Here is a 27,143-nt window from a genome sequence, read left to right as displayed (position 1 = left end):
AACCTGCAATCATTTCACTTTTATATCATGAGCGGATTGGGTATGAGATCCCGGCTGTCGGGATGCCGCTGGTCAGAATACCAACAGCGGCATCCCGACAGTCAGAATTCCGACACCCATAAAGGAACTAAGGTAAGACTAACCTTTAACCGTAACACTCCCTCCCCGCCTAAACCTAATCTCCCCCCTAGTGCCTAAACCTAACCCTCCCCCTCCCCGCACCATAAACCTAACTCTCCCCCTAGTGTCTAACCCTCCCCCTAATGGCTAACCCTTACCCTGTCCAATACTTACCTTCAGGATGCTGGCGGTCGGGATTCTGGAGCCAGGATCCCGACGCTGTCAGGATTCGGGCGCCAATATTTCGTCCGACGACATCCCACATGGCGGGATGCTGACTACATCCCTCATGAGCCCAGGGTGTTCAGTGCATGCACAGTCAGCAGACCACGCTTGTGCAGCGGCCATTCCTGGGGAGGGTTCCGGTAATTTTTGCAAATTAGTAGCCCGTAAACTACTATAGGGTAACGTTACCTGGAGATGGTGTTATCCTATCGGGGCCAAACTCTGGAATGTTTAGCGTTCTTGAGCTTGTTAAATCTGACAACTTTACAGCCCCCCATAGAAATCTATGGGGGTTGCGGCTGCTGTCGGAAATGGAGGAACTAAAGTAGATATTGGAGATACCTGCTGCAGTCCCTCCATCATACATTAAGGGGATTCCTTAATATTTGTGGGTGTTTTCAGAGAATATCTCACAAATGTTATTGGATAAATAGGCCCCTAATAATAATCAGTTAGATCTTAAATACAATATACAGTGGAATGCCATATAAAACAATAAGTATCACACCTGGAAATGGCAGCTCATGGAAGCAATCGGAGTCGCAGATGAGAATCAATGACTTTCTCTAAAAACTTCTTTTTTTGTGCAAAAATAGGTGCATGAAAAAAAAAATAATATTTGACCTGCTGAGGACTGGGCTGAGGTGACACAGGCTGCTGCAGCTGACAGATAAGGGAGGGAGGAGGGGGCGTGTGTGCGGCGGACCCAGCCTTTTATTTAGCCCAGGCCCGCTCCCCTCCCCTCTCAGTGCCCCTGCTCATGTGTGTACATCACTTACCATAACTATACTCAACCAAAACTATAGTAAATAAAGACATGGACACAAAGATTTGGCAGATTAATAACATCAGCTATTTATGTAAATGTAACAAAGAGAAGAAAGAAGGTACAGTATGGTGGCAAAGAAAGGACGGCCAGCGTCAGTACAGTCCAACAATGCACAATAACCAACCTAAGCATCGCATTGCAGGGGGAACCCGCCCAAGGTGCATCAACACAATTTCAAGACAAACAAAGGTAACCTCTTAACCTTCTATCATGACTACCCACCCTGTAAGGTGGTGACGCTGCCCCTATCAGGGTGGTCCAGCCAACTAACCAGTCAGCAAATGTGAGCGCAACCAAAAACATTTACAACTTGCACTGGGACCGGTGACCTGCCGCTCTTTCCTGTCTGAAGAGAAAATCTGTGAACACAACAAGCCACCAAATCTAACCCAAACAAAAGGGGAAGGGAGGATGGGAAGACGGCAACAAAAGAGACATTGGCCTAGCATGCCAAAGCCGTAAATGCAAACACACCCCCTAATGATAGGACTTCACTCTGCATGTGATGCACACACAAGCTGTCCCCAGTCTAGTGGTTTAAACCACCTTATTCTTATTCCAATAAATTGGTTCCTCTGCTGTTTCTCACGGCAATGGCTCCTGGGTACAGGGAATGGACTATTATGGCTACTCGATTGGCAGCAGTTATTTCTCGTGACTCGATAGAGACCAAGGCCCTCATTCAGAGGCGGTCGGAGGATGCAAGCGGGCGCTCAGAAACTGGGCGGCCGCTTGCATCCTGACCGGCCGCCTCTGTTTCGGTTGTTAGGCTGTGGGTTTACACCCACAGCTCTAACGACCGCTAGGGTGATGGTCGCGATGGTCATAGACCATCGCGACCATCAGGGCTTATGACGAGACCCTAGGGTAGGGTCTCACTTGTCATAAGCCCCGGAGAGATCCTTGCTCTGTCAGAGTGATGTCAGTGGGGCCTCCCCCAAACGGCAGGCGTTCCCATGGGAATGCCTCCGTTTGGGCTGCCACCCCCCGGCCCGCCTTCCAAACGGGGCGAGCTGTCAATCAACATCGACAGCTCGCCCCCTTTGGAAAGAGACCCACTACAACCAGCGCTGTCGGTCGTAGCGGGTCTCACGCATGCGTACGAAGGAGCCGGCTCCCTCGTGCGCATGCGCACTGGACAAACACCGAGGCGGCCGTGCGGTCGTAGATCATACGGCCGCCTCTGAATGAAGCCCCAAGGCTCTAGCTCACCCTCTAACAGACTACATGATCACTGTGAGTCTTATACTGGGTACACACTTAACGATGTGTACCAAGCCGATGTGTCGTGCATCAGCAAGTGCGTACACACTTGGCGATGCCGGGAGCAACAGCGGAGGCCATGTCGCATTGGCTGCGTGGCCCCCACAGACAGTATTGCCCGTCGGTCCTGCATGCATGTCCGAAGGGCGATGTCGCTGACAATACGTGGGAGCATACATTGTCAGCGACATAGCGTGTACACACTGCCCGATGTGGACGATATGTCGTCTGATCCGCAATAAAGCTCAACAAATGGACATAAACATTTGAGATATAGCTACTGTAGGTCTCAATGAATTACCCATTTGTGGAGTCAGGAGCACCTAATTCACCAGCACTTTCCATACATGTTGGCTGACCACCCAAGCATGTAGCTGTAATTCCATTTTACGCACTAAGGAGATAAATGATTCCAAATATAATCCTATACCATGTGAGAAACCAGGTACTTGTACGATGGGTATAGTCTTAACCCTTTGGGATTAGTTTTAACCCTTTATGTCATCAGAATACCCTTCCCCGACAGCCATTATTTAGTTATTTATCTAGCAAACACATAACAAGTCCCTGCCCCAGTGGAGCTTACAATCTATGGACCTGATTCATTACCGATCGCAACTGTGATTACGCACGCAATTGGCCGATTGTTGCGTTATGCATCACAGTGTGCGTGCACGAAGACATCAAGCGATCGGACCACAGTGACCACAGACCCATCGCAGAGTGATTTACAGGAAGTGAGTGTTTGGGGGTGGTACTCAGAGGACACCCAAGTAAACAAGGGGAGAACATACAAACTCCACACAGTTAAGGCCTTGGTGGGAATTTGAACCCAAGACTTCAGCCATGGAATCTGAAGCAGTTTTCCCAGTACCATCTCCAGTTCTGTGAAACTGATCCTGGCTTATTTGCTGGTGTTTTGAAAGATGGGTATTGGGTATCGTTAATGAAGGTTATTTCACCTATGTCAACTGTATTAATTCATACCAGAGGTTCCCAAACTCGGTTCTCAAGACACCCTAACAGTCCAGGTTTTAAGGATATCCATGCTTAGGGGGCGTTCAGACATGGATGTTAAGCTGCGCTCTCGCAGCCAAAAGGGGCCAGATATGCAAATTCCGCGATCGCACTGTCTGATGTCTTAGAGAGCGATGGCAGAGCGACCACACGCCAGTCTAAAGACGCCCACTTTTCTTTCTTAACACACGTCATCTCCAGGAAGTGTATGAATAATAAGAACCATCGAGAGCCATCGATCAGCACACAGCGCTTGAGGTAGCCCCTACCCCGCCGCAAGCACTCTGATCACTGCAGGCTGAAATACAACCAAGTGACGTTTACAGTGACGCTTCAATGCTAATTATGCACACCCATAAAACTCAGTTTGGACACCCAGACATGCCTGTGTTCGCAGCACCTCTCCCCCGTTCACAAGCACCTTCTCCTGTTACCACCCACAAACGGCACATTCTGTCACCCAAAGTAGCGTCCAGTCTGTGTACTACGAGTGCACGATTTCCGGACACAGTAACTGGTTCATGCATGCGTATTTTGTCGCATACGCATGCACAGATGGGCGACAATTGCCCATAGCGTTCCTCCGCGGCTTAGCATACGGGTCTGAATTAGAGATGAGCGGTTCGGATTCTGTGGAATCCGAACCGCTCCGAACATTGGGGATCCGAGTCCACCCGAACCCTGTTCGGGTGTTCACCGCCTGACTCGGATCCCCGTTCGGGGCCGAACGGCGGCCGCCTGATGTCGGATTCTCACTAGAGAATCCGACATCAGGTCTCCTCGCGTGTAGGGCAGAGCGCAGTGATAGCGCTCTGCCCTACACAGACACAGACACACAGCCGCCAGCGGCAGCTGTGTGTTTGTTACAGCAGCCAATGAGAGTCACACAGACTCTCATTGGCTGCTGCACGGAGGGAGCCGGCTGGAGCTCACACATGAGCTCCGTCTTCCGGCTCCCTCCTCAGCGTGTGACAGAGCGGACGGCGCGGGAGCGGGGATACAGGTAAGTTTTATTTTTTTTATTTTTTTACTTGTCAAAGGTCCGGGGGCGCTACTGGGGGGGGGGTCTGCACTACTGGGGGGGTCTGCTACTGGGGGGGGGCTATACTACTGGGGGGGCCATACTACAGAGGGGCCTGCTACTGGGGGGGCTATACTACTGGGGGGGGGGGTCTGCACTACTGGGGGGGGTCTGCTACTGGGGGAGGCAATACTACTGGGGGGGCCATACTACAGAGGGGCCTGCTACTGGGGGGGGCTATACTACTGGGGGGGGGTCTGCTACTGGGGGGGCCATACTACTGGGGGGGCCTACTACAGGGGGGGCCATACTACAGGGGGGGCCCATACTACAGGGGGGGCTACTACTGGAGCAGCCTACTACTGGGGGGGCCTGCTACTGGGGCAGCCTACTACTGGGGGAGCCATACTACTGGGGGGGCATACTACTGGGTGGCATGCTAATGGGGGGCATACTACTGGGGGGGCCTGCTAATGGGGGACATACTACTGGGGGGGCCTGCTAATGGGGGGCATACTACTGGGGAGCATTCAACTGGGGGCACTGCATAGTGGACCGTACTACTAAGGGGACTGCATAGGGGGCACCACTGCTGGGGGACATTGTGTAAGGGACACCGCTACTGTGGGCATTGTGTAAAAGGGTCACTACTGTGGGCATTGTGTAAAAGGGGCACTACTGTGTGTCGTAACATAAATAAGAGACACTACTTTATGGTGTAATGTGAATCAGGCCCTATGTGCGGTGTAATGCTAATAAGATTGTGCACTGTGACTCCTAGGGCCGTAGCCCACTTTGTAAACAAGTACTGTGACTCTGCTGGCCGTACCCCACTGGGTGGGTGCACTACTTTTCATTTCTGCCACTGCTGTGTGGCAATGTGTCATAGATGTGCTTTATACTGTGGTGTCTGTGTCGTTGTGCCGCTGCTTTGTCGCTTAGTAACCAGTCAGCTCACTGCAACCTTTGGCCAATAATGTTGAAAACAATATTATAAGCTGTGATATGGTCTAAATTGACTGGAAATTAATGTTATTGAGGTTAATAATACTCTAGGAAGAAAAAAAAGACCAATTTATGTGATTTTAGCTTTTTTTGTCAATTTTTGTAAAAAAATCCAAATCCAAATCCAAATCCAAATCCAAAGCCAGTCACCGCAGTTTGGCAAATCCAAATCCAAATCCAAAGCCGGACGACGAATTAGAACCAAATCCAAATCCAAATCCGGCAAAAATGGTCCGGCGCACATCCCTAGTCTGAATCAGGTCCTTAATTTGTACCTCAGTCAATTTGATTCAACCACCTGTGGATTTCTCTAAACCTGAACTGTTGGGGAGCCTTGAGGACCGCGTTTGGGAATCTCTGAATTACACTGTTAATGTAGATGTTATATTATTGTGACTGCCCTTAAATTACCAAATGGTTTCTATAGACATGTCTTTATTGTTCTAAAGAGCTCTTGTAACTTGTGTCCATTGGCACCCAGGGCTACTGGCACCACAGAGATCGTTATCATAGGGCTTGATTCAGCATGGATCCGCTATTGCGATCGCAGTTGTGATTACGCACGCAGTTCTGCTGCGATAATATGGTAATGTTTGCAGCCGCTCAGCCAGCATAGAAACGCCCACTGCCGCTTTCTCACATCCGTAAGATCTCACAGTCCTGCGTATACATCGGTACCATCAGCCCGTCATGCAAAATTATAGCAGCCCCCGACCTGTCTCAGAAATTGCAAGTCTCGTCACACGCCATCGCAGTGGCTAATTTATGCATGCCTATGAAATCTGGGGGTGTGCACCGGCCACTTTTCGTGTTTTGGTTTTGGATCTGGATCTTTCTTTGTGTTTTGGATCTGGATTGGTTTTGCCAAAACCACCCTTCCGTGTTTTGGTTTCTGGGTTTTGTGTTTTGGATCTGTATTTTTTTTTTAAAAAGCATAAAAAACAGCTAAAATCACAGAATTTGTGGGTTTTTCTGCTCCTATGCTATTATTAACCTCAATAACCTTAATTTCCACTCATTTCCAGTCTATTCTGAACACCTCACACCTCACAATAGTGTTTTTATGTCCAAAAGGTTGCACCGAGGTAGATGGATGACTATGCTAAGCGACACGAGTGGGCGGCACAAACACGTGACCCATCTAGGAGTGACACTGCAGTGGCAGACAGGATGGCAGTTAGAAAAACTAGGCCCCAAACTGTACATAATGCAAAGAAAAAAAAGAGGTGCAAGATGGAATTGTCCTTGGGCCCTCCCACCCACCCTTATGTTGTATAAACAGGACATGCACACTTTAACAAACCAATCATTTCAGCGCCAGGGTCTGCCACACGACTGTGGCTGAAATGATTGGTTCGTTTGGGCCCCCACAAAACAAGCTGGCAATTAATCTGTCCCTGCACAAACTGGCTCCACGGAGGCAAGATGTTGTCCTCATCCTCCTCATCCACCGATTCCTCACCCTCTTCAGTGTTGTGTACATCCTCATCCTCACAGAGTATTAATACGTCCCCGCTGTAATCCACCACCACAGGTCCCTCTGTACGTTCTGGAGGCTGGTCTCCCTGGAAGAGTTGATAATTCATTTTTATGAACATCATCTTCTCCACATTTTGTGGAAGCAACCTCCCACGCCTTCCGCTGGCAAGATTCCCGGCTGCACTAAACACTCTTTCGGAGTACACACCGGAGGGGGGGCAACACAGGTAAAATAGAGCAAGTTTGTACAGGGGCCTCCAAATTGCCTCTTTTTCCTGCCAGTACAGGTACGGACTGTCTGACATGCGTACTTGGATGCTGTCACCGATGTAATCCTTTAACAGACAGACGCACGCTTGTCGCTGCTGCTTTGAGGATGCAGGTGCGGCTACAGCCCACACAATTCACAAAGGCAGGAAAAAAAAGAAGAATTTTTTATTTTTTGTGGAGCGTACTTTGAGGGTTACACCGCCCTTTAACAGACAGACGCACGCTTGGCGCTGCTGCTTTGAGGATGCAGGTGCGGCTACAGCCCACACAATTCACAAAGACAGAAAAAAAAAGAATTTTTTATTTTTTGTGGAGCGCACTTTGGGGGTTACACCACCCTTTAACAGACAGATGCACGCTTGGCGCTGCTGCTTTGAGGATGCAGGTGCGGCTACAGCCCACACAATTCACAAAGACAGAAAAAAATATATTTTTTTATTTTTTGTGGAGCGCAGTTTGAGGGTTACACCACCCTTTAACAGACAGACGCACGCTTGGCGCTGCTGCTTTGAGGCTGCAGGTGCGGCTACAGCCCACACAATTCACAAAGACAGAAAAAAAAAATAAGAATTTTTTATTTTTTTTTGGAGTGCACTTTGGGGGTTACACCACCCTTTAACGGTCAAGCCAGCTGACCCTTTACGTATGACACAGGTGCACGCTTGGCGCTACTTTGTTGATAACCATGCAGCCACAGTGCACACAATTCACAAACACAGAAAATATTTTTTTATTTTGTTTGGAGTGCACTTTGGGGGTTACATAACCCTTTAACAGACAAGCCAGCCGGCCCTTTACTTATGGGGCACAGGCGCACGTTTGGCACTGCTCCTTTGTTGATGCACATGCAGCCACAATACACACAATTCACAAACACAGAAAATAATATTTTATTTTGTTTGGAGTGCACTTTGGGGGTTACAGCACCCTTTAACCGTCAAGCCAGCCGGCCCTTTATGTATGACACAGGCGCACGCTTGGCGCTACTTTGTTGATGCACATGCGGCTACTGCGCACACAATTCACAAACACAGAAACATTTTTTTTTATTTTGCACTTGGGGGAGCACCCCTGACGGACAGAGCAGCCCCTGGACAACACTACAGCACCCCTTTAGGACTGGGACACTGCACAGGACTTTGGAGTGGACACAGCCCCTATGGACAACTGACTGCACGACACAGCCCGGCCAGCCCCTATGGACTTTGGAGGAGTGGACACAGCCCCTATGGACAACAGCAGCACAACACAGCCAGCCCCTATCAACTTTGGAGGAGTGGACACAGCCCCTATGGACAACAGCAGCACAGCACAACACTACACTGCACTACACTACACTACACAGACCATCCAGCCCTAACTCCCACCCTCCCTCTTCACTGTCCACAGCCGAGTGAGAAAATGGCGCTGACGCGGGTACCTTATATAGAATCCAAAACCCGCGAGACCCGGAAGGCGGGATGATGACGTTTTGCCTCGATTTCAGATCTGAGTCAGGCGGGAAAAGTCGAGCCTGACTCGGATCGGCCTCGGATCGGGGGGGTTCGGATTTCAGAAATCCGAACCCGTTCACCCCTAATGAAACCCTGTCACTCACTCTGCGATGGCTTTCTATCTATGTGCGTGATCGCAGTGTGATCACAATGCTAACATGCGCACACGCATTGTGCTGCATACTAGAGATGAGCGGTTCGGATTCTGTGGAATCCGAACCGCTCCGAACATAGGGGATCCGAGTCTACCCGAACCCTGTTCGGGTGTTCCCCACCTGACTCGGATCCCCGTTCGGGGCCGAACGGCGGCCTCCTGATGTCGGATTCTCGCAAGAGAATCCGACGTCAGGGCTCCTCTAGTGTAGGGCAGACCGCTGTGATAGCGGTCTGCCCTACACGAACACACAGCCGCCAGCGGCAGCTGTGTGTTTGTAGTAGCAGCCAATGAGAGTCAGGCAGACTCTCATTGGCTGCTGCACGGAGGGAGCCGGTTGAGCTCAGTCATGAGCTCCCTCCGCGTGTAATACAGCAGAGCAGAGTGGAGGGCAGCAGGAATGGGGATTCAGGTAAGTTTTTATTTTTATTTTTTATATGTGTGTTTGTAAGGGGCCGCTACTGGGGGCATGCTAATGGGGGGCATACTACTACTGGGGGCCTGATAATGGGGGCACTGCTACTGGGGGCCTGCTACTGGGGGCATACTACTGGGGGACATACTACTACTGGGGGCATGCTAATGGGGGCATACTACTGGGGGGCATGCTAATGGGGGAACTGCTAAAGGGGGGCATGCTAATAGGGGCACTGCTACTGGGGGGCATACTACTACTGGGGGCATACTACTACTGGGGCATGCTAATGGGGGCACTACTATTGGGGGGCATGCTACTGGGGGCACTGCTACTGGGGGGCATACTACTACTGGGGGCATGCTAATGGGGGCACTACTACTGGGGACCTGCTACGAGGGGCATACTACTGGGGGCACTGCTACTGGGGGGCATACTACTACTGGGGGCACTGCATAGGGGGCACCACTACTGGGGGCTTTGTGTAAGGGACACCACTGCTGGGGGCATTGTATAAGTGGCACTACTACTGTGGGCATTGTATAAGGGGCATTACTACTGTGGGCATTGTGTATAAGGGTCACTACTGTGGGCATTGTGTAAAAGGGTCACTACTGTGGGCATTGTGTAAAAGAGTCACTACTGTGGGCATTGTGTAAAAGGGGCATTACTGTGTGTCATAACATAAATAAGAGACACTACTTTATGGTGTAATGTGAATCAGGGGCACAATGTGCAGTGTAATGTGAATAAGATTGTGCACTGTGACTCCTAGGGTCGTAGCCCACTTTGTAAACAAGCACTGTGACTCATCTGGCTGTACCCCACTGGTAATTTCTGCCACTGCTGTGTGGCAATGTGTCATAGATGTGCTTTAAACTGTGATGTCTGTGCCGCTGCTTTGTCGCTTGGTAACCAGTCAGCTCACTGCAACCTTTGGCCAATAATGGTGAAAACTATAATTTAAACTTTGAGGTGGTCTAAATTGACTGTAAATGACTGGAAATTAAGGTTATTGAAGTTAATAATACTCTAGGAAGAAAAAAAGCCCAATTTATGTGATTTTAGCTTTTTTTGTAAATTTTTGTAAAAAAAGCCAAAGCCAGTCACCGCAGTTTGGCAAATCCATAGCCGGACAACGAATTAGAACCAAATCCAAAACCGGCAAAAATGGTCTGGCGCACATCCCCACTGCATATGCGGTACACACCATCGGCCGATCTGCGTACGTGGTTGCAATTGCGATACGTGATGAATCAGGCCCATCATTCACAAGAAATGGTGACAGCTGTATGCATGATATCAACTAAAACAAAAAGAATTAGGATGTGGACCTAGATGCTCAGTTGCAGGGGTTATCCTGTGCATTGTGTGGATAGTGTAATAGAGACTTCCAAGAGCCCAACACTGTAGGAGTGTTGCTGACTATGAGGGAGATGTATCAATCCTTGGAGAGACATAAAATGGAGAGGCCCATAGCAACCAATCAGCCTCTGTCAATCCATAGACTGTGCAAGATAAATGACAGTAAGAAGCTGATTAGTTGCTTTGGGCAATATCTCTCTTCAAGCTTGATACATTTGCCTTTACATGAGGGAGGAGAGGGAGCCAGGGACAGCCCCACTACTAAGCAGGTCCCAATCCGGAAAGACTCTGTAATCTAAGCAACCTATTTGAGAGAAGTCCTATACTTAGCATATGTACAGTGTGAATGCTGCACAGTGCACATAAGCCTGCACAATTCCCTTGATTTATGGAACCTCCCTGCTGCCACAGTTGGGCTGCCATGTAGTGAGGGGTTCTGGATACATGTTTAGGAGAGCATCAGTAAGCATTTAGGACCTCATTCAGAGTCGGTCGAAGCGGCTGCACGGTCGTACGCCACCGATGTTCGCTATACTGCGCATGCGTAAAGTTCGCAATGCGCGTGCGCAAACTAGCCGCTACGATCAGAAATTTCTCTCTCCTTGAACACAGCCAGGTTGGTAGTTTGAGTGACAGATGGAGGCGTTTTTGGGTGGTAACAGGAGAAGGTGCTTGAAAACGGGGGAGTGGAGATCCGAACGCAGGCGTGCTTAATTATGCGAACGGCGTTTTGTGGGAGTGCATACGGTTTATGGGAGTGCATAATTAACAAAGTAGCGTCATGGCACATGTGACATGGGAGGTTTTTACACTGACATGATCGTAGAGCTTAAGAGAGGGTTTGGTCAACCTTAAGCTCTACGACCAGTTTCGATGGTTGCCGATGGTCTCGATTAATCCTTATATGCCCGGAGATGACGTGCAATGCGTACGAGAAGGGGGCGTATTTTTTTGTCTTCCGACCACTTCCCCCCTTTGGTCAGCCAGCTACCGATCCGAACTTAGGGACGCAACTTGCGAGGTAATCATTTGCATATACGGCCCCTTTTCCCGTACGACCGTGCGGCCGCTTCGACTGACTCTGAATGAGGTCCTTATTTCCTTCCCAGGAAACAGACAACATAATAAATATCCTAATGCTAACACTACCTACCCTAATTGGCCCACTCCAGCTTCCTGTTTGTCAGGGGGCTTGATAACTGCTCTGATTCCTGATGGTGGACTCCCTTCCTCTTCCACTCTGTACCTCATCCTCACCTTCTCTACTTAACTCTTTTCCTACCATCCTGGTTTTCACTCTCCCACATGCTCCTCCCCTTATTTGGATCCTGACCCTATATCCCCTTCTATTTCTTAACTACCCCCTTTGGTCTCCTTTCCATTCTCCCCTGTATAATTCTCCATTTTCCTCCCCTGCATCAGCCAGCTCCCTCCACTCTTTACTACTCCTGTCTGTGCAGAGACAAATCACTTCAAGTGCTGTAGAACACAGTAAGTCTTGGTATTACTGCAATGCACTTGTGGGGTCTTTTATTTTTAATGATGAATTTGATAAGGGTGTTAAAATAATATGTGTGTGGAGGACAATTAAAGACAATGAATACAAATCATTCGTAGCTGACTTCTTAGGGTGTGAGACGTTTTTTAAACTGAAAGATCATTTGAGTCCTTAATGAAGAAATAATTACAATAAAAATTAAAAGTTGTTAACTGTAGGTCTACAAATGCAATGCAACGTAGGGGATACGTTCGGTATCCTGGCACGGGATGCCGGCGCTTAGAATTCCGGTGCCAGAATCCCGACACCTGTCAGAGTCCTGGCACCGGAATCCTGACCACCAGCATCCCGAAGGTAAGTAGCGGGATTGCGGGGAGGGTTCGGCACTAGGCGGTGAGGGGAGGAGAAGGTAAGGTTCAGGCACTGGTGAGAGAGGGTTAGGATACCTACCAAGAGGTGTCAGTATCCTAACCCTGTTGAAATGCTGACATTTGGAAATTTGACTGCCGGGATCCCGTACCCATCCCGTTAGTGGGAGCTGATCATTTACTGTGGGTAGTATTTATTTGACTACTGGTGGGAGTATACATTGTGGTGAGAATAAGGTGCAGGACAAAGGTTAATCTCATTTGTCATTATCTTGCCAGTATTGTAATATAATTATGCATTTCATGTGGCAATATGGGAATTAGGATATAATAAGATTACTCTGTTCTTAACTGTCCCCTAATAGATTCCTCAATCACTGCTAGATTCTTTTAAATCATCCCTAAAACAGCTATTCTTAGCTAGCACCAGCAACTGGGTGCACAGCAAGAAGTTGTGCCAACAGGTTTCACAAGTTGTGCTATAGTACTTTCTACCCACAAAAGACTACTACTTGGGGCATGGTTAGGATTTTCAGCTGCTATTACCCTTTGTTCTTCCCAAATGGTTCCCTCATTTGATCTGCTCAATCTCCCTTAAACTACCCAGAGCTCACCACAACAGAGGGACCTGTTACAGCAAACCATACAGGAGAGCTGAGCTTACATCCCCTTGATTAGTAGATTCCCAAGCTTAGCAGATACCAGAGAGATCCTCCTTTCAGGTAAATGTCAGTGAAGGTGCTTGGGATGTTTTATTATTATTTAGGGAGGTGGTACATTTATGTTATGGGCAGGGCCGGTGCAAGATTTCTCGGCACCCTAGGCAAAGTTACAGCCTACCGCCCCTACTACCCCCATTACCAATTTACCTACCCTCACACTTAACTCTTACCTCCTCCTGCCTGGCATGCCTGCAGTTCAGACGCATTAATATCCAGATGCACTAAGGTCTGATGCAGAATGCTGCGTAGGGTGAAAGCAGGATTTCTAGAGGAAGTGGTTTGCAAATGTCCAATTTCAGAATAAGGTAACTCTCCCTTTATACATTAAATAATACCCCTGCACATTACAATAATACCACCCACACTGGCAGTAAGGTTACTTGGTGGATGGGGAGCCCCAATAACACAGGGTTTGGTTTCTACAAGCTAAAATACCTGTGAGGCAGACAATGTTACTTGTATAAATATAATAGATAAGGCAGCAGTGGGCCAGTGGAACAACATTAAGGAGTCTTAAGCCGCGTATCCCCTTGCCAACTATGGAAAGACAGTACGATTACAACATCGTAATCAAACAGTCGTTCCTGATCCCCTGTAGTGCCTACATTGACCGATATGTCGTTCAGCGTAGGCACCCTCCCTCATCCCTGAACATGGTCAATCTGTTGTTATTGGCAGACTGACTGGCATGTTCAGGTGAAGATTGATGTCGGAAACGACCAGCGGGAGCGCGCATCGCTGGTCGTTTCCGACATTATACTGCATGATTTGTGCACAATTAATGAGTGAGTAACGATTACAACGTAGTAATCATTTAATCGCTCATTAGATCACCTAATGGTTACGCGGCTTTAGTATATATGAGATAAGCTTGAAACCCCCCTCTCTTGGGCCGGGATGTACTAAACGGAAAATGTGGTAAAAACCCAGTTTTCGGGGCTTTACCACATTTTCCATATGTACCATCACCTGGCCGCCGGCTCTCCGATGCGGAGGGTAACGCCAGCTTCTGTTGAAAGTATACATTCAAATGGGATCATTAGTATAATTTCCCTCTATGGATTATAAGGCGTAATGCTCCCTATGGCTACAGGCATTTTCTGAAAAGTATAAATTTGTTTTCATCAACAAATAGTTCTTACTAACACCCTGCACCAGTAGCAGCACACGTCCACTTTACCACCGCGCTCATAGGTGCTGTTTTCACAATAACTATGCATAACATGCACATCTGAATCAGATCCACTGTGTGCTTTTATACAATAATGTATGCTACATAAGGCCAAGTTGCTGCCTTTGGGCAAATAAATAAAAGTGGCACTATATAAATTACATTTTGAAATATTGCCCCATTTTTTTAATTTAAAAAAAAAAAAGTAATTTTCTAACTAACCAATTCCCTCATTCTTTTCTTGATCAACAAAGTCCAATTGGAAATTAAACTTAAAAGAAAACACAGATGTCCAGAGAGCCTTTTGCTCTGAAATGTTCTGGCAATGCAATGAGTTAAAATAAAAATGTTGTCTGGCTAGTTAATAGTGAGCAACCAATCAAGGGCTGTGTCTTATCTTCAAGATAAGACATAACCAATCAGGAGCATGGAAAGCCCTTGTCACAAACCGCAGCTTCTTCTCACCTTTTGCAGTCTCCTCGGCTTCCATGTGCAGCATTCCCTCCAGTGCTGGCTGCTGGGTGCAGCTAAGACAGTCTGGATCAGGTGACCAGATCTCCACCAACAGGAACCAGTATGTGGTCTTATGATGCCTGCATCCAATCCCTGACAAGCTGGGGTGTATAAGGATTCCTCATGCACAGAGCACTTGCCAGTGCAATGTTGTCCACAGCCTAGCTGTGTGCTTTCCAGTGAGCTCCTAAAGATTTGTACAATTGTCCAGAGACTCTAAGTGCAGTTTCTTGCTGCACTACTGGCTCCAGCAATCCTGTCCCATTCCAGTGTTCCAGCAATCCGGTGCCATTCTGGTCTTCCAGCAATCCGGTCGCATTCCAGTGTTCCAGCAATCCGGTGCCATTCTGGTCTTCCAGCAATCCGGTCGCATTCCAGTGTTCCAGCAATCCAGTCCTATTCCGGTTTCCAGCAGTTTGGTCCCTTTCTGATGTTTCAGCAATATGGTCCCATTCCGGTGTTCCAACAATCCATTCCCTTTCCAGTGTTCCACCAATCTGGTCAGATTCCGGTGTTCCAGCAATACTGTCTCATTCTGGTGAGTCCAGTATTCCGGTCCCATTTGGGTGACTCCAATATCCAGTCCCATCCCAGTTCTACAGCATTCTAGTCTCATTCCAGTTCTCAACATTGTGGTTCCAGTCCCGTTCAGTATATACTGGTCCAGAGCCACTTGATACAGTTACCATCTGGCTCCAGCCTGGTTAAAGTTACCAAATCTCTTTCATCTTGGCTACCTACACCTGTGTGCATCAAGTATCTCCACTCTGGTTCCAACCTAGACTCCGGCTGTTCCACCAGTGCCTCCAGTCGCCAGCAGCCAGATCTTGACTACCAATTACACACAGTGCACCCTCAATACATTCCACCATTCTGTATTCTAGCCCATGAGCAGAAACTATATTAGGTCGCACAGCTTTCAACCATTAGTGCCAGAGTCCATTCCAGCCAAAGACTGCACTCTGGTTTCACAAACACAGTTCTGAATGGCTTTTAACTCTCAATTTGATTGCAACTATCTCACTGGCCAGAGACCTCTATTGTCCAGAGTTTTTCTCCCGGCCTGTTTTTGGTGATTTTTAATCTCAGTGCTTATTACATCTACAGTATCACCTTGTATTGTGAACAGTAAAAAAAATCTGTCAATTTGAAAATGGATTACTCTTGATCTGTTAAGCTGAGAACAGTAATGGCATGCCTCTTCTAGATTCGACCTATTGAGATATGAACACACCTCCGGGTATGCTTTTATTGAGGTATATTTTTGCGGTTACCGGAGACCCCTAGTAAAAATATGTGTAGACATAGTTGCCCAGAGCTAAGGGGGCCCCATCTTGCTTGTCAAAGGTACATGGGTTATATAACTTTTTTACCATTGGGTGGTACATAGGGACCCTTACAAACATTTGCTATGGGGCCTTCAAATACCTAGTTATGCCGAATGTGATATGCCTAGTTATGTGTGCTGAAGATAACTATACCACCAACAGTTCTAGCTAACCACATATTCCTTGTTGCATAGTGACTACCCCAGCTGATAGTACCCATTATGTCCATCAATTCTCTACTGTATTATGGTCCTGGTTCACTACGGATCGCAATTGCAACAGCGTATGCAGATCGACTGATGGTGCGTACTGCGCATGTATATGCACCGTAGAGCGCCTGCATGAGTTAGCATTGTGATAGCACTGTGATCACTTGTGCAGATACAAAGCCATCGCAGATCGAGGGATGGGACTGCAGTGTTTGGGGGTGATGACACGGGAGTGGTTAGAGAAATGCAGATGTGCCTGTCGGTTTGAATGCTGTTCCCTGGGCGTGCATAAATTAGCCACTGCAATGACATAAGCAGCTTGAGTACTCACTGTATTCGACTACAGTTGCATTTCTGAGTAAGGTCAGACCTGCTGTAATTCTGTGTGAGGGTCTGATGTTATTGATGTATATGCAGGATTGCCAGGTTTTACGGATGTGCGAAAGCGGTAGTGGGCATCTCTATGCTGGATGAGCAGTTGCAGACATTAGCATATATTATTATTATTATATTATCGCTGCAGCTATACTATAGCAAATTTGTGGCAAACTGCATTTTTTAATTTGTAATTTCATTTTGGACTGTTGCAGGAAACAAGATTTTTATTAGATGTATATAAAAATGAATGACAGATGTGGTGGCGTTTGTAATTAATTATAGTTTATATTTAAGCCCTGACCTCGAACCTGTGACATCATGATGTCATGCCAATGGGGCAGGGCAACCCACACTAGGAAGTAGAGCCTTGGAATACTCCGGGTGGCTCTGCAGACTGCAGGGCACATGCCCAGAGCATCAAAAGGACAGACCAGAGAGGGTCCATGCAAGATACATTCACACAAGTCTCTTATTTTTTAAAATGCCCCTTGCTTCTGTACTTAATTTTATTAGACTGTGTACAAATAGGGTAAAGCTACTTTGTCTTTTATATTTAGAACTTACACTATTAAGCCACATGCTGCAGTGTTTTGAGTTGGTTGTATTTTAAGATATTCCCACCACGGCCCTATCTGTGCGGAGTTTGTATATTCTCCCTGTGCTTGCGTGAGTTTCCTCCGGGTGCTCCGGTTTCCTCCCACACTCCAAGAATATACTGGTAGGTTAATTGGCTTCCAACACAAATTAACCCTAGTGTATATGTATGCGTGTGAGCATGTGATAGGCCCTCATTCAGAGCCGCTCGCTATTTGCGGTCATTCATTCTAAAACAAGGGGTGGCTATTCAAATGAACCGTTCGCTAATTGCGGTCTGTTCACGCCTCTAAGTCTGAACAAGCAAGCAAAACTTGCGGTTGGAATTTTGAAAAATACGCCCCCTTGCCGCTTGCACCATACGTCATGTCCGCTATTTATTAGATTAATCGAGTACATCGAACAGCGTATGAACTGCTCGCTATTCTTGTGGCTGTTTTTTTTTAACTGCGTACAGTTCTGAGTAAAAAAAAAACAAGTGACGTGGTCAATGACGCTGCTGTATTAATTATGCACTCCCTTAAAACTCCCGTTTTGACCTTTAAGCACGCCTGCGTTCGAATTCCACACCCCCGTTTTCAAGCACCTTCCCCTGTTACCACCCACATACGCCTCCTTCTGTCACTCAAAATAGCAGGTATTCGCTATATAGCGAACAAACGATTTTTGGCCGCACTGACTGGTTCGCGCATGCGTATTAAAATCCGTACGCATGCGCAGATGTGCGAACATCAGTCAGAACGAACGAGTGGCCGCTTACGAGCGGCTCTGAATCAGGGCCATAGAGTGTAAGCTCCACTGGGGCAGGGACTGATGTGAATGGCCAAATATTCTCTGTAAAGCGCTGCGGAATATGTGTGCGCTATATAAATAACTGGTAATAAATAAATAATAAATAATGTGTGTTTCAAAACACACATGAAAGACCACAGTTTTTGACACCACATATGTGTAAGGTCAGGTACTAAATGATTACAATTTTAAACTAAACTTATATTGTTCTGATGTGGCTATAAGCAGAGAATATCTGTTACAATGTTCTGGATCTGTTTGTCATAAGCAGAACATCTCAGATGTATTATTCCAAATCCGTGATATGTTATAAGCAGAGCTCTGTTTTTGAGAATTACGCACAAATACGTTTTATCCCACATATCAATAAAGGAGTAAGACAAACTCAATATCCTGTGTAGGTGCCTTCTGCTGAAATGCCAGGGGCTATTGCCACGAGGAAGGAGGGATACCCACGAGACCATTCTCAAAATTGTCTTTTATTACAGCTTTAATAAAGTCAGCGGGAGAGGAAAGATATTAAACATGTATGAGGAGCGTTTAATTACATTTCTAGGATGCGGGATTAAAATCTGGAAGAGGTTACAAAAGAAGTCAAACAAAAATAAATTCAATCATATGGAAATATTTAAATATCAGGTTGAAGAAATCACTGCATATTTTTTAATCAATTAATAATTGGACACATTTATATATTATATATTTTTTTTCTAAGTTCTACCTTTTCATAATATACAGGCAGCAGCCAAAACAGGTTGAATTGATATAGCTTTTAGTATGTGCACTGAGAATAAATAATACCCCCCACCCCCAAATTAATTCTGGTAGACAAATTGTTAAACTGTGTTGTTACTAAAAGATAGTGACAGCTCAAGCACATCAAATGTACAGCAATTGGGTATATTTACTATACAGTGGGTTTTAAAAGCTGACGATTATCAGTAGCTTTTGACAGCTGGGTTTAATACAGCAATAGCAATAAATCTGAAACAAACCTGATTTAGCATTTATTACTATTGCCATTTTAAATACAGCGGTCAAAGTCACTGACAGTCAGCAGCATTGAAAACCTGCTGTGTAGTAAATACAGTGTATCCCCATGTTATTTAAAGTAGGTTGGCTGGTACTAAAGAATTGTGTGTGCACAATTGAGAAGTTTATTTATCATAGGGAGAAAAGCCTAAATTCAAGAATGTCAGTTAACGCCAAAGATGTACTCTCTCTTTAACAGGCAGCAAAGCAGCCAAAACCTATTGTGGGGTATGCATGAGGAAGTTATCTAAGAAGGATCGTGGCAGTGCCTGTACCCCTGCAAGTCTTTTATCACTATTACCATCTCAAGATATTGATAGCTGGGGTTGGTAGATGGGAAACAAAGTCTTATTTAATTAAATATAGCATTTATTTTTACTTGAAAGTTATTTTAAAATAACGTTTACCTATTTTATGTGGGTGGTTTCTATGGGGTTTTTTGTTGAATCTGCTACTGGAAGGCCCAAGACTGGGCTTCCACTGTAGTGCCCATGTGTTACCCGGCAATATCATAGCTTGGATGTCCCACTAAACTTTTAATGAGAACTTTCAGCAATTGAAGATTTTCAATATTGCGATAAGTGATAACAGAAAATTCTATTGCAGCATAAAGAAAAATAGATCCCTAAAACATACTTATCCACTCTCCCAGAAGCTGCGGAAGACTCCCGAGTTTTCTGGGAGTCCATCGGGCTCCTGGAAGAGTGGGTGTTTCTCCAGGCATCCCATCCACTTCCTAGTGAAGTGGGCAGAATGGAGAATAGTTCAGAGAATCGCAATCCCTGGGGTAGGGGACGAGGCCAATATGATACGATTCTATGGTAATTGTCCCTGATCCCTCTTCAATATGCAACAATTTTGCCATAAGTGGGTGGGACCTAATGATGATAATCGTGAAGCCCCAATCCCACCGGCCACCTGTATCTCCTCTCCAGGCTTCTCCAGGAGAGGATGCCCTAAAATAGAAAGAATGTACATTTAATATAATGTTTCTGTTGAATCTATAATCCTAAAAAATCTAAGAAATTATATTATGAACTATTATGATCAATATACTTTAATTAGAAATCCCATTAAAAACTCAGATTGAATATTCACTATATTAAATGCTATACCCTATAAATATGGCACACATGTAATTATAGTTAATCTGTGAAAAACTATGTATTTGATCTGGTGAAAAAAGAAAAAAAAGTGTTCAAAGTATTTCAGTGTGGAGGAGGCTGGATGAACAAATGCATAGTCTGGGCGTTTAAGGATCTTGCACTTTAATTCAGGTGCCAAGGAAAGTCTGTGGACTGGGACGAAAGGAGAGGAAGGGGCTCCAAGTACGGGATTAAAGCATTTCATCGCCCCACATTACATCTAACTTGTAAGGCCACGTTGCAGCTGTTGGCTTATCTTCCTAGTTTCCCTCCCACAAACCTTCACTCAAACACAGTTTGGGTATTGCAAAACACTACAACAAAGTTTTTTTTTTTTTTTTTAATGTATGTGCTTCTTTTCTCGGTTGTACCATGGTGAATTTAAATTGCTATTATGCTTGCTGGCTGTCAAGTAAATTATTTAAAACGTAGCAAATTATAAAAAAATCGCATACATTAATAGCAATTTATTTTTTATATATATAAAAAAAAATATTTGTTTATGTCACCTATGTAAGAAAAATGTTTGTGTGCATAAAAATGTTTAATTCACGGACTTACAAGCAGAGTTATTCGCAGTATATCTGCCAGAATGGTTTTTAAAATGTTTTTTTCTGGCTTCCTGGGGAAATAAACTATTCCCAAACCAAGTAGCTAAGGACAAAGAAAAACCCTAACCTCATTCACACTACATTAACATATGTGTGTTGCTGGACTTTGCTGCAGCTTCCCTGGTGGTCTAGTGGTTAGGATTCGGCGCTCTCACCGCCGCGGCCCGGGTTCGATTCCCGGTCAGGGAATATATCTTTTTTTCCATTTCTGTATTATATGATATATGCTGGCAAGTATGAATAACGTGTCATACACACATCATCACACTGATTGATAGTCCTTGTGCGGTATTATTAGCAATAGTGATGGGACTGTGAAGCGTGTATGTTTCAGTGCCCATGAGATTCTCTATTGACAAAGCTGACATACCCCATAGAGGTTCCAAGGAAAATGTGCGATGTCGGCAATACCAATTATGGGTGTTATGTGTGCAGCAGAGCATCATGGCAAAGCTCATTGGCACATCTCTTAGAATTTAATTCCCACCTTAGGGCCTAATTCAGATATGTACGTAAACCCGATGTCTGCGCAGACCAATGTTATCTGCGCATGCACAGAAGCCGCACTGAGCATGTGCAGATCTTGGGCTGTGATGTTGCTCGCAGTGCCCCGAATACCGCAGCATGATTGATATGCCGCTGGCATTTGGTGGCGGCTACAGTTAGCGTTACAGAAAATGGAGGGGTGTCGGCCCCGTCAGCTGGTCGTGCCGAAGCCAGTGGCTGCATCCTCGGACGCAGCTTCACTGGCACCGACTTCGAGATTTAACCGGACATCCTGAGTAACCTGAGGGTTACTGAGATGTTTGATGGTCAAACAGTTGATTTGATGCTGCTGTCTCGGATGCAGCAGCGGATGACAGAAGAAGACAGCGGGCGACTTTTAGCTCAAAACACCTCCTGCAACTTTTACATATTTATCACAGCCGCTGTGTACAAAGACGCAGCGGCTTAGCTACTGCGTCCATCTCGGAATCAGGCCCTAAGAGTGAGGCAGTCTTAATGGCTCTTACAAAATGACAATATTTTACAATTAATTATTTCAACGTCATACATATTTATGATTCTCTTTAAAGCTTTGTTATGCTTCTAATAATTTTTAACATACCACTACAATGCCTGTACAGAGATTTTACACACAGTAGAAACAGTTCAACTTTCAACCATACTGCACCTCCTTACATCACGGGGCTCTCCAAAGATAACAATTCCTCTTCTTACTCACTCCTGAACATGTGACTACCATTTATTATAGGACAACCATAGGGGTAGTGAAATAGGGTCCGATCTGGCAAAAGTGCAGAATTTTTAGCAATTGTGTTATGGATTTTAAAGCAGCAATTTAAAAAATAAAAATAAATCTAGTTGTGAAAAATTGCCACTTTAATTCCTTGGACAAAATCACTGAAATATCTTATCTGTTAGATACACGTCTGTCCGCATGCTCACCAAAAATGCGTATCCTTACGCCATGAGATGGAATAGGGGTGGGAAGGGGCTTGTAATAATAGTGTATAATAAAGGAATTTTCAAATAATTGTGAAGCAGTTAGATATGGATACATCTTGTGTATACGACATATTAGGCCTCATTCTGAGTCACACGCAATCCACACGTAATGCAGATATTCACATAGTTTAGCAATTATTTGCTACTACACCTGCGCACAAATTTCTGGAAACCCCTATGACGTGTGCGTTACACAGAGTGTATACACAAAGGTGCTGTTGCAATTGGGACAGTTCAACAGATGGTATCGGATAGGTTTTGGAAAAGTGATGGGCGTTCCTGGGCAGTTACTGGGTGGTGATTAGTGGTGCACGCAAAAATGGTCCATTCAGTGGGTATATTAAGGGAGCCACGGGAGTGCCAATGCAAGCAGGTGTGTTCCCAGATGCACAGTTGCAAGCATAGGAGAACGTAGTCAGGAGAACTTGCACCTGCCAGGGATGCTGACAGCCGTGGCGTTGCCATGTGAAAGAGGGCGTGGCCTAACTGTGGTATTATGTGGCCACGCCAACATAGAGGGAAAAAACTGTTGCAGTGCCACTCGTCTGGGAGGGGTTCGCTGTGAGCCCATCAGCCCAGCACAAACCCAGGAAGGGGTGCGATAAGTGTGATCACTCCCCCCCCCCCACAGGCATAGATAGGACACTGCTGCGGTTGCTGCTCAGCAGCCGTGAGCAGTCTCCCACTGCAGCCCTGCACACAGCTCCAACAAGCCCGGGCCCAGGTAATTAGTACCCGCTCCCCTACCCCATCTCGGCGCCCCTGACACCTGCCATAAGGTGCCCACGGGTGCTCATAGAGGGGGAGTGGGAACTGATTACCCAGTCTCGTGCTTGTTGGAGGTGCCCGATGGGGGTCTGGGTCAGCGGCTGAAGGGCACAAATGTATAGTATTTTTTCCATTTTTATTTTCGGAGGGGGCATGGCCATGCCTCCCATTTATGCTCACTCCTTCCCCCAGTACCCAGGCCCCGTTCAGCTCTTCATTTGTTTGAAATTTCCCTTGGAGGCAACAATTACGTTGAGAACATTCACATGAATGGAAATGACACTGAACCTGGAAAATACTCATTTTATGTATTTGTAGACCTTCAGGGAACTACACCTGTTAATGACTTTCAGTAATCCTGGATGTAATTAGTTATTCATAAAGGGCCTGATTCTGAGTCACACTCATCGCAGTCGCTTTTCAGTGACTGCTGATTGGGCATTACTGGGTGACAACTGATTGGGCATTACTGGGTGGCAACTGGGAGGTGCACTCCATATTCAGTCGTATCTTCTGCACAAAGTTTGGGGTAAGTGTTAGTGCCGTTATTAGTGATGACGGCTGCTCTAACACCCCTGAGAACTGGGGGAGGTGCAATTGCATAGATGCATACAACAATATCGGCGGATAGTCACACAGGACATATGCTGTATGCATTCAGAATTGTGTGCAACTCAGAATCAAGCCCAAAATCTATATTTAAAATGCACCTAGCCTTAGACTATACATAGGAGAAAACCCTCACAGGACACAAGTTAACAGAAATAAAGCTTAATGTTGCTTTCTTTACCTTGTAGTGGGTCAGTGATGCTCCAATGCCCATTATACAATGACCTCTAAAAAGAGGAAGTTTGCAATAGACAGTATTATTGCATCTCTCACAGAGGACCTCCAAAACAAATTTTGGGACACCTCTTATTTATTTATTTTAATTAACATTGAGTATAGTGTCTTGCTGAACTGGACGCACATGAAAATGAGCACTGGTGAAATTTGCAACCAAGGCTTTGTTCCACTTACTTTTCATAGTCCTCCTTGCAGTATAATTGCCGATTGCGATAATAGCAGGTCCCAGAGAGGATTTGCAAGCACACCGTACACTTGACGCAGCACTCATGCCATGATCTGTCATTCACTCTCAGCAGGAACCTGTCCGAGATGGTGCTGCTGCAGCCTGCACACATTTCATTCACTTTGTGGTCTGAAATAATATGGAGATTGAAAGCCAATGAATGCTCAATGTGTAGTTGTTATCCACAATACCGCAGTCTATATTAACCTATTTGGTTGCACTACTGTCAGGCATTTATTTCAACTAAGATTTAAAAAAATATATATTATTTACAAAATGTAAGCAATAGACAGCAATTTACTGACGTATATCGTCTGCTGCCTCATCTCTTGCTGGCTGTGTGCTATTATTCTCTGACAAACTAGGCTGGACTCTGCCATGGTAAATATACTGGAAGCAAATTAAATTCTATAGCACTGGGAATTTGTTTATTAAAGTGCTGGCCTTTTCCTGAATTAAGTTGTGGAAAACACTTTGCAATGTCACTGGCAAAATCAGGCAATTGGTGCAATATTCAGGTCGGTGTGGGCCTAAAACTAGTGGGAGATCAAATAATGATTATTAATTTATTTTTTTATTTTTATTATTATTATTTTTTTATTATTATTATTATTATTATTATTATTTTTAGAGGGGGTAGGGGGAAGCAAAATCCTCATCATAGCATGAATACTGAGCTAAGTTTGCATTTTGAATATCCCTAGTCAATAATACATAACATAAAGAAAGGAGAAAAATACAAGATATTGATAATTGTTTTTGTTACAGAATATGATAAAATAGTGAACAACCAGGAAATGTATATAGACATCTTTAAAATCTGGTTTTGACTCCCTTAAAGTTAGGGACATTTGATTTGCATGTCACCCTTGATAGACTGTATCTGTTATATTGCAACAGAAGTATTCCCCGGGTCTCACTCTGCTTTTATTATTCTCTGTTTTTCAGTGTAAAACCCAAACACATCTGTTTACCACAGGAAATAAGAGCATGTAGGTTTGTATCTGATTTTATCTGCTAGTTCATCTCTGGCACTCCTTCAAAGTTAGTGATGAAGCATTTGAAATGTGGAGGCAGAGAGACTATCCATCCTATGTACACAAGGCTAAACTTGACCTTCATAAAGTCAATCTTCAGTGCAAACACAACTGGAGTGAGTTTCAACTTTGTAACCCCGGCACTGTTAACTCCTTGTAGTATCTGCCGTGCAGTATATTGCCACTTGCACTGTGTGCATTAAATTCAGGAATTATTTTTTTCAAAATAGCTTTCATAATAGTAACCATCAAGGGAAGTGATCCATGAGGTGGCCTGCATGCTTAAATAGTTTGATCAAAATTTAAACAAATACCTCAAACTTTAGTTTTGCTTGATACATACATATTTGCAATAGTAGGGGTTATCACTGACACATTAATGTTATCGTTTGTATACATATACTGTTTATATTGCCAAGTAGTAAATGATTAACCAAATGCATTATTTATTTTCTAGTTTGTTTCCGATTAGGCTTGAAATTAAAAATGTAATACATAGAGTCTTAATATGATGATGATGATGATGATTTGCTTAAATTATATGTAGGTGATATATATTTGCAAAAATAGTGTGTATTATTTAAAAAAAAAGATAATCACATATATTGTATGAAGGGTAAATCCTGCCCAAACGCCTGGTTCAATCAGTCCGTGTACACAGATTGGCCAATCTGCATACATGGTGTATACATTATGAAGTCAAATGAAGACCACAAATACTTGTCCAATCTTGGTCAGTGCCCACAGCTACAATTGTTAAGTGTTTTATTTTTATCAACGCTTCATGATGATTATTGTATATTTTGGGTCCATGCATGCTAGAATTAGTTGCCAATTCAGTCTAAATTGATTGTTAAAATATTGCGGAGTATGGGCAACTTTTGTAAGTAACTCTAAGTCATCCTATAACCTGTGCATGGATCTAGGTGGACAGGGCTTTACATGGCTACTGTGGAACATGATTTTACTTTCTTAGTCTAGGGTTTCATTACATATGTCAGGAGCCAGCAATGGATCACATGACCATTTGGGTGGAACTGCATGAATGTCTGTTTGCAACATTAAAACCAACTCATACACTTTGCAATTATATTATATCTGATTGTATGAAAGCAACATTTTTTCACAGTTGGGTTTCTATTACACTATTAATAGTATATTAATTTACACAGTAAAATAATAGAACATACATAATAAACTAAAACATGATTTCTGAATCTTTTCTACCATGCTTATTCTGATTTCCTGTACCAAAAGAAGTCCAAGAGCCCCTGGCATAGGATCTGTGGCTATTATGGTAGGCGCCATATTTGGTATCGGCACATAAGACAAAGATCTGTGCAGTTTTGCTAAGTGTCTCCTCAAGTGCAATTAAAAAATATAAGCTGTGTATTCGCCAATAGATATTTTTTTAAATGTGTTGTAGCCTACTTACAACTTCTGTCTGCAGTCACTAGTCAGTCATCTAAGATTCTTTTGACATGAAGTTTATATTTCCCCAAATACTTCAACAAATAAAATTCAATTATCTGTACAATTATTAAGTCTAGGCAGCAGAACAACATTGCACAGGACATAATTTTGTGCCGGGAAAAGAGCTTGCACTCTGCTTCTGGCGCTAGAGAACTTTAACCCAACCACAGCGGCTAAAACAAAAGGAAATACTGGTTCCAATATTTAACCTTATAAAGTAAAGCATATTCTGACACTTGGCAATTGAACGATCAATGAAATGTAAAA

At 44.8% G+C, this 27,143-nt stretch overlaps 1 protein-coding gene and 1 non-coding gene across 4 annotated transcripts in view; one reads left to right on the top strand and one right to left on the bottom strand.

The window, feature by feature from the left end:
- LOC148483142 (LIM homeobox transcription factor 1-alpha-like) overlaps positions 1 to 27,143 on the bottom strand; it is a 72,315-nt gene that overhangs the window by 42,495 nt on the left and 2,677 nt on the right. For all 3 annotated transcript variants that reach the window (XM_088452494.1, XM_088452497.1, XM_088452496.1), the window contains exon 3: positions 24,315 to 24,495. In XM_088452494.1, coding sequence (XP_088308620.1) covers positions 24,315 to 24,495 — 181 coding nt within the window. The remainder of the gene's footprint in view (positions 1 to 24,314; positions 24,496 to 27,143) is intronic.
- TRNAE-CUC (transfer RNA glutamic acid (anticodon CUC)) lies at positions 21,135 to 21,206 on the top strand. The gene has a single exon. It is a non-coding gene; the product is annotated as a tRNA-Glu (tRNA).

Source organism: Taudactylus pleione, unplaced genomic scaffold (genome assembly GCF_031769625.1).
Source record: "Taudactylus pleione unplaced genomic scaffold, aTauple2 ptg000551l, whole genome shotgun sequence".
Lineage (NCBI taxonomy): Eukaryota > Metazoa > Chordata > Amphibia > Anura > Myobatrachidae > Taudactylus > Taudactylus pleione.
This window is presented reverse-complemented; position numbering and strand designations above follow the sequence as displayed.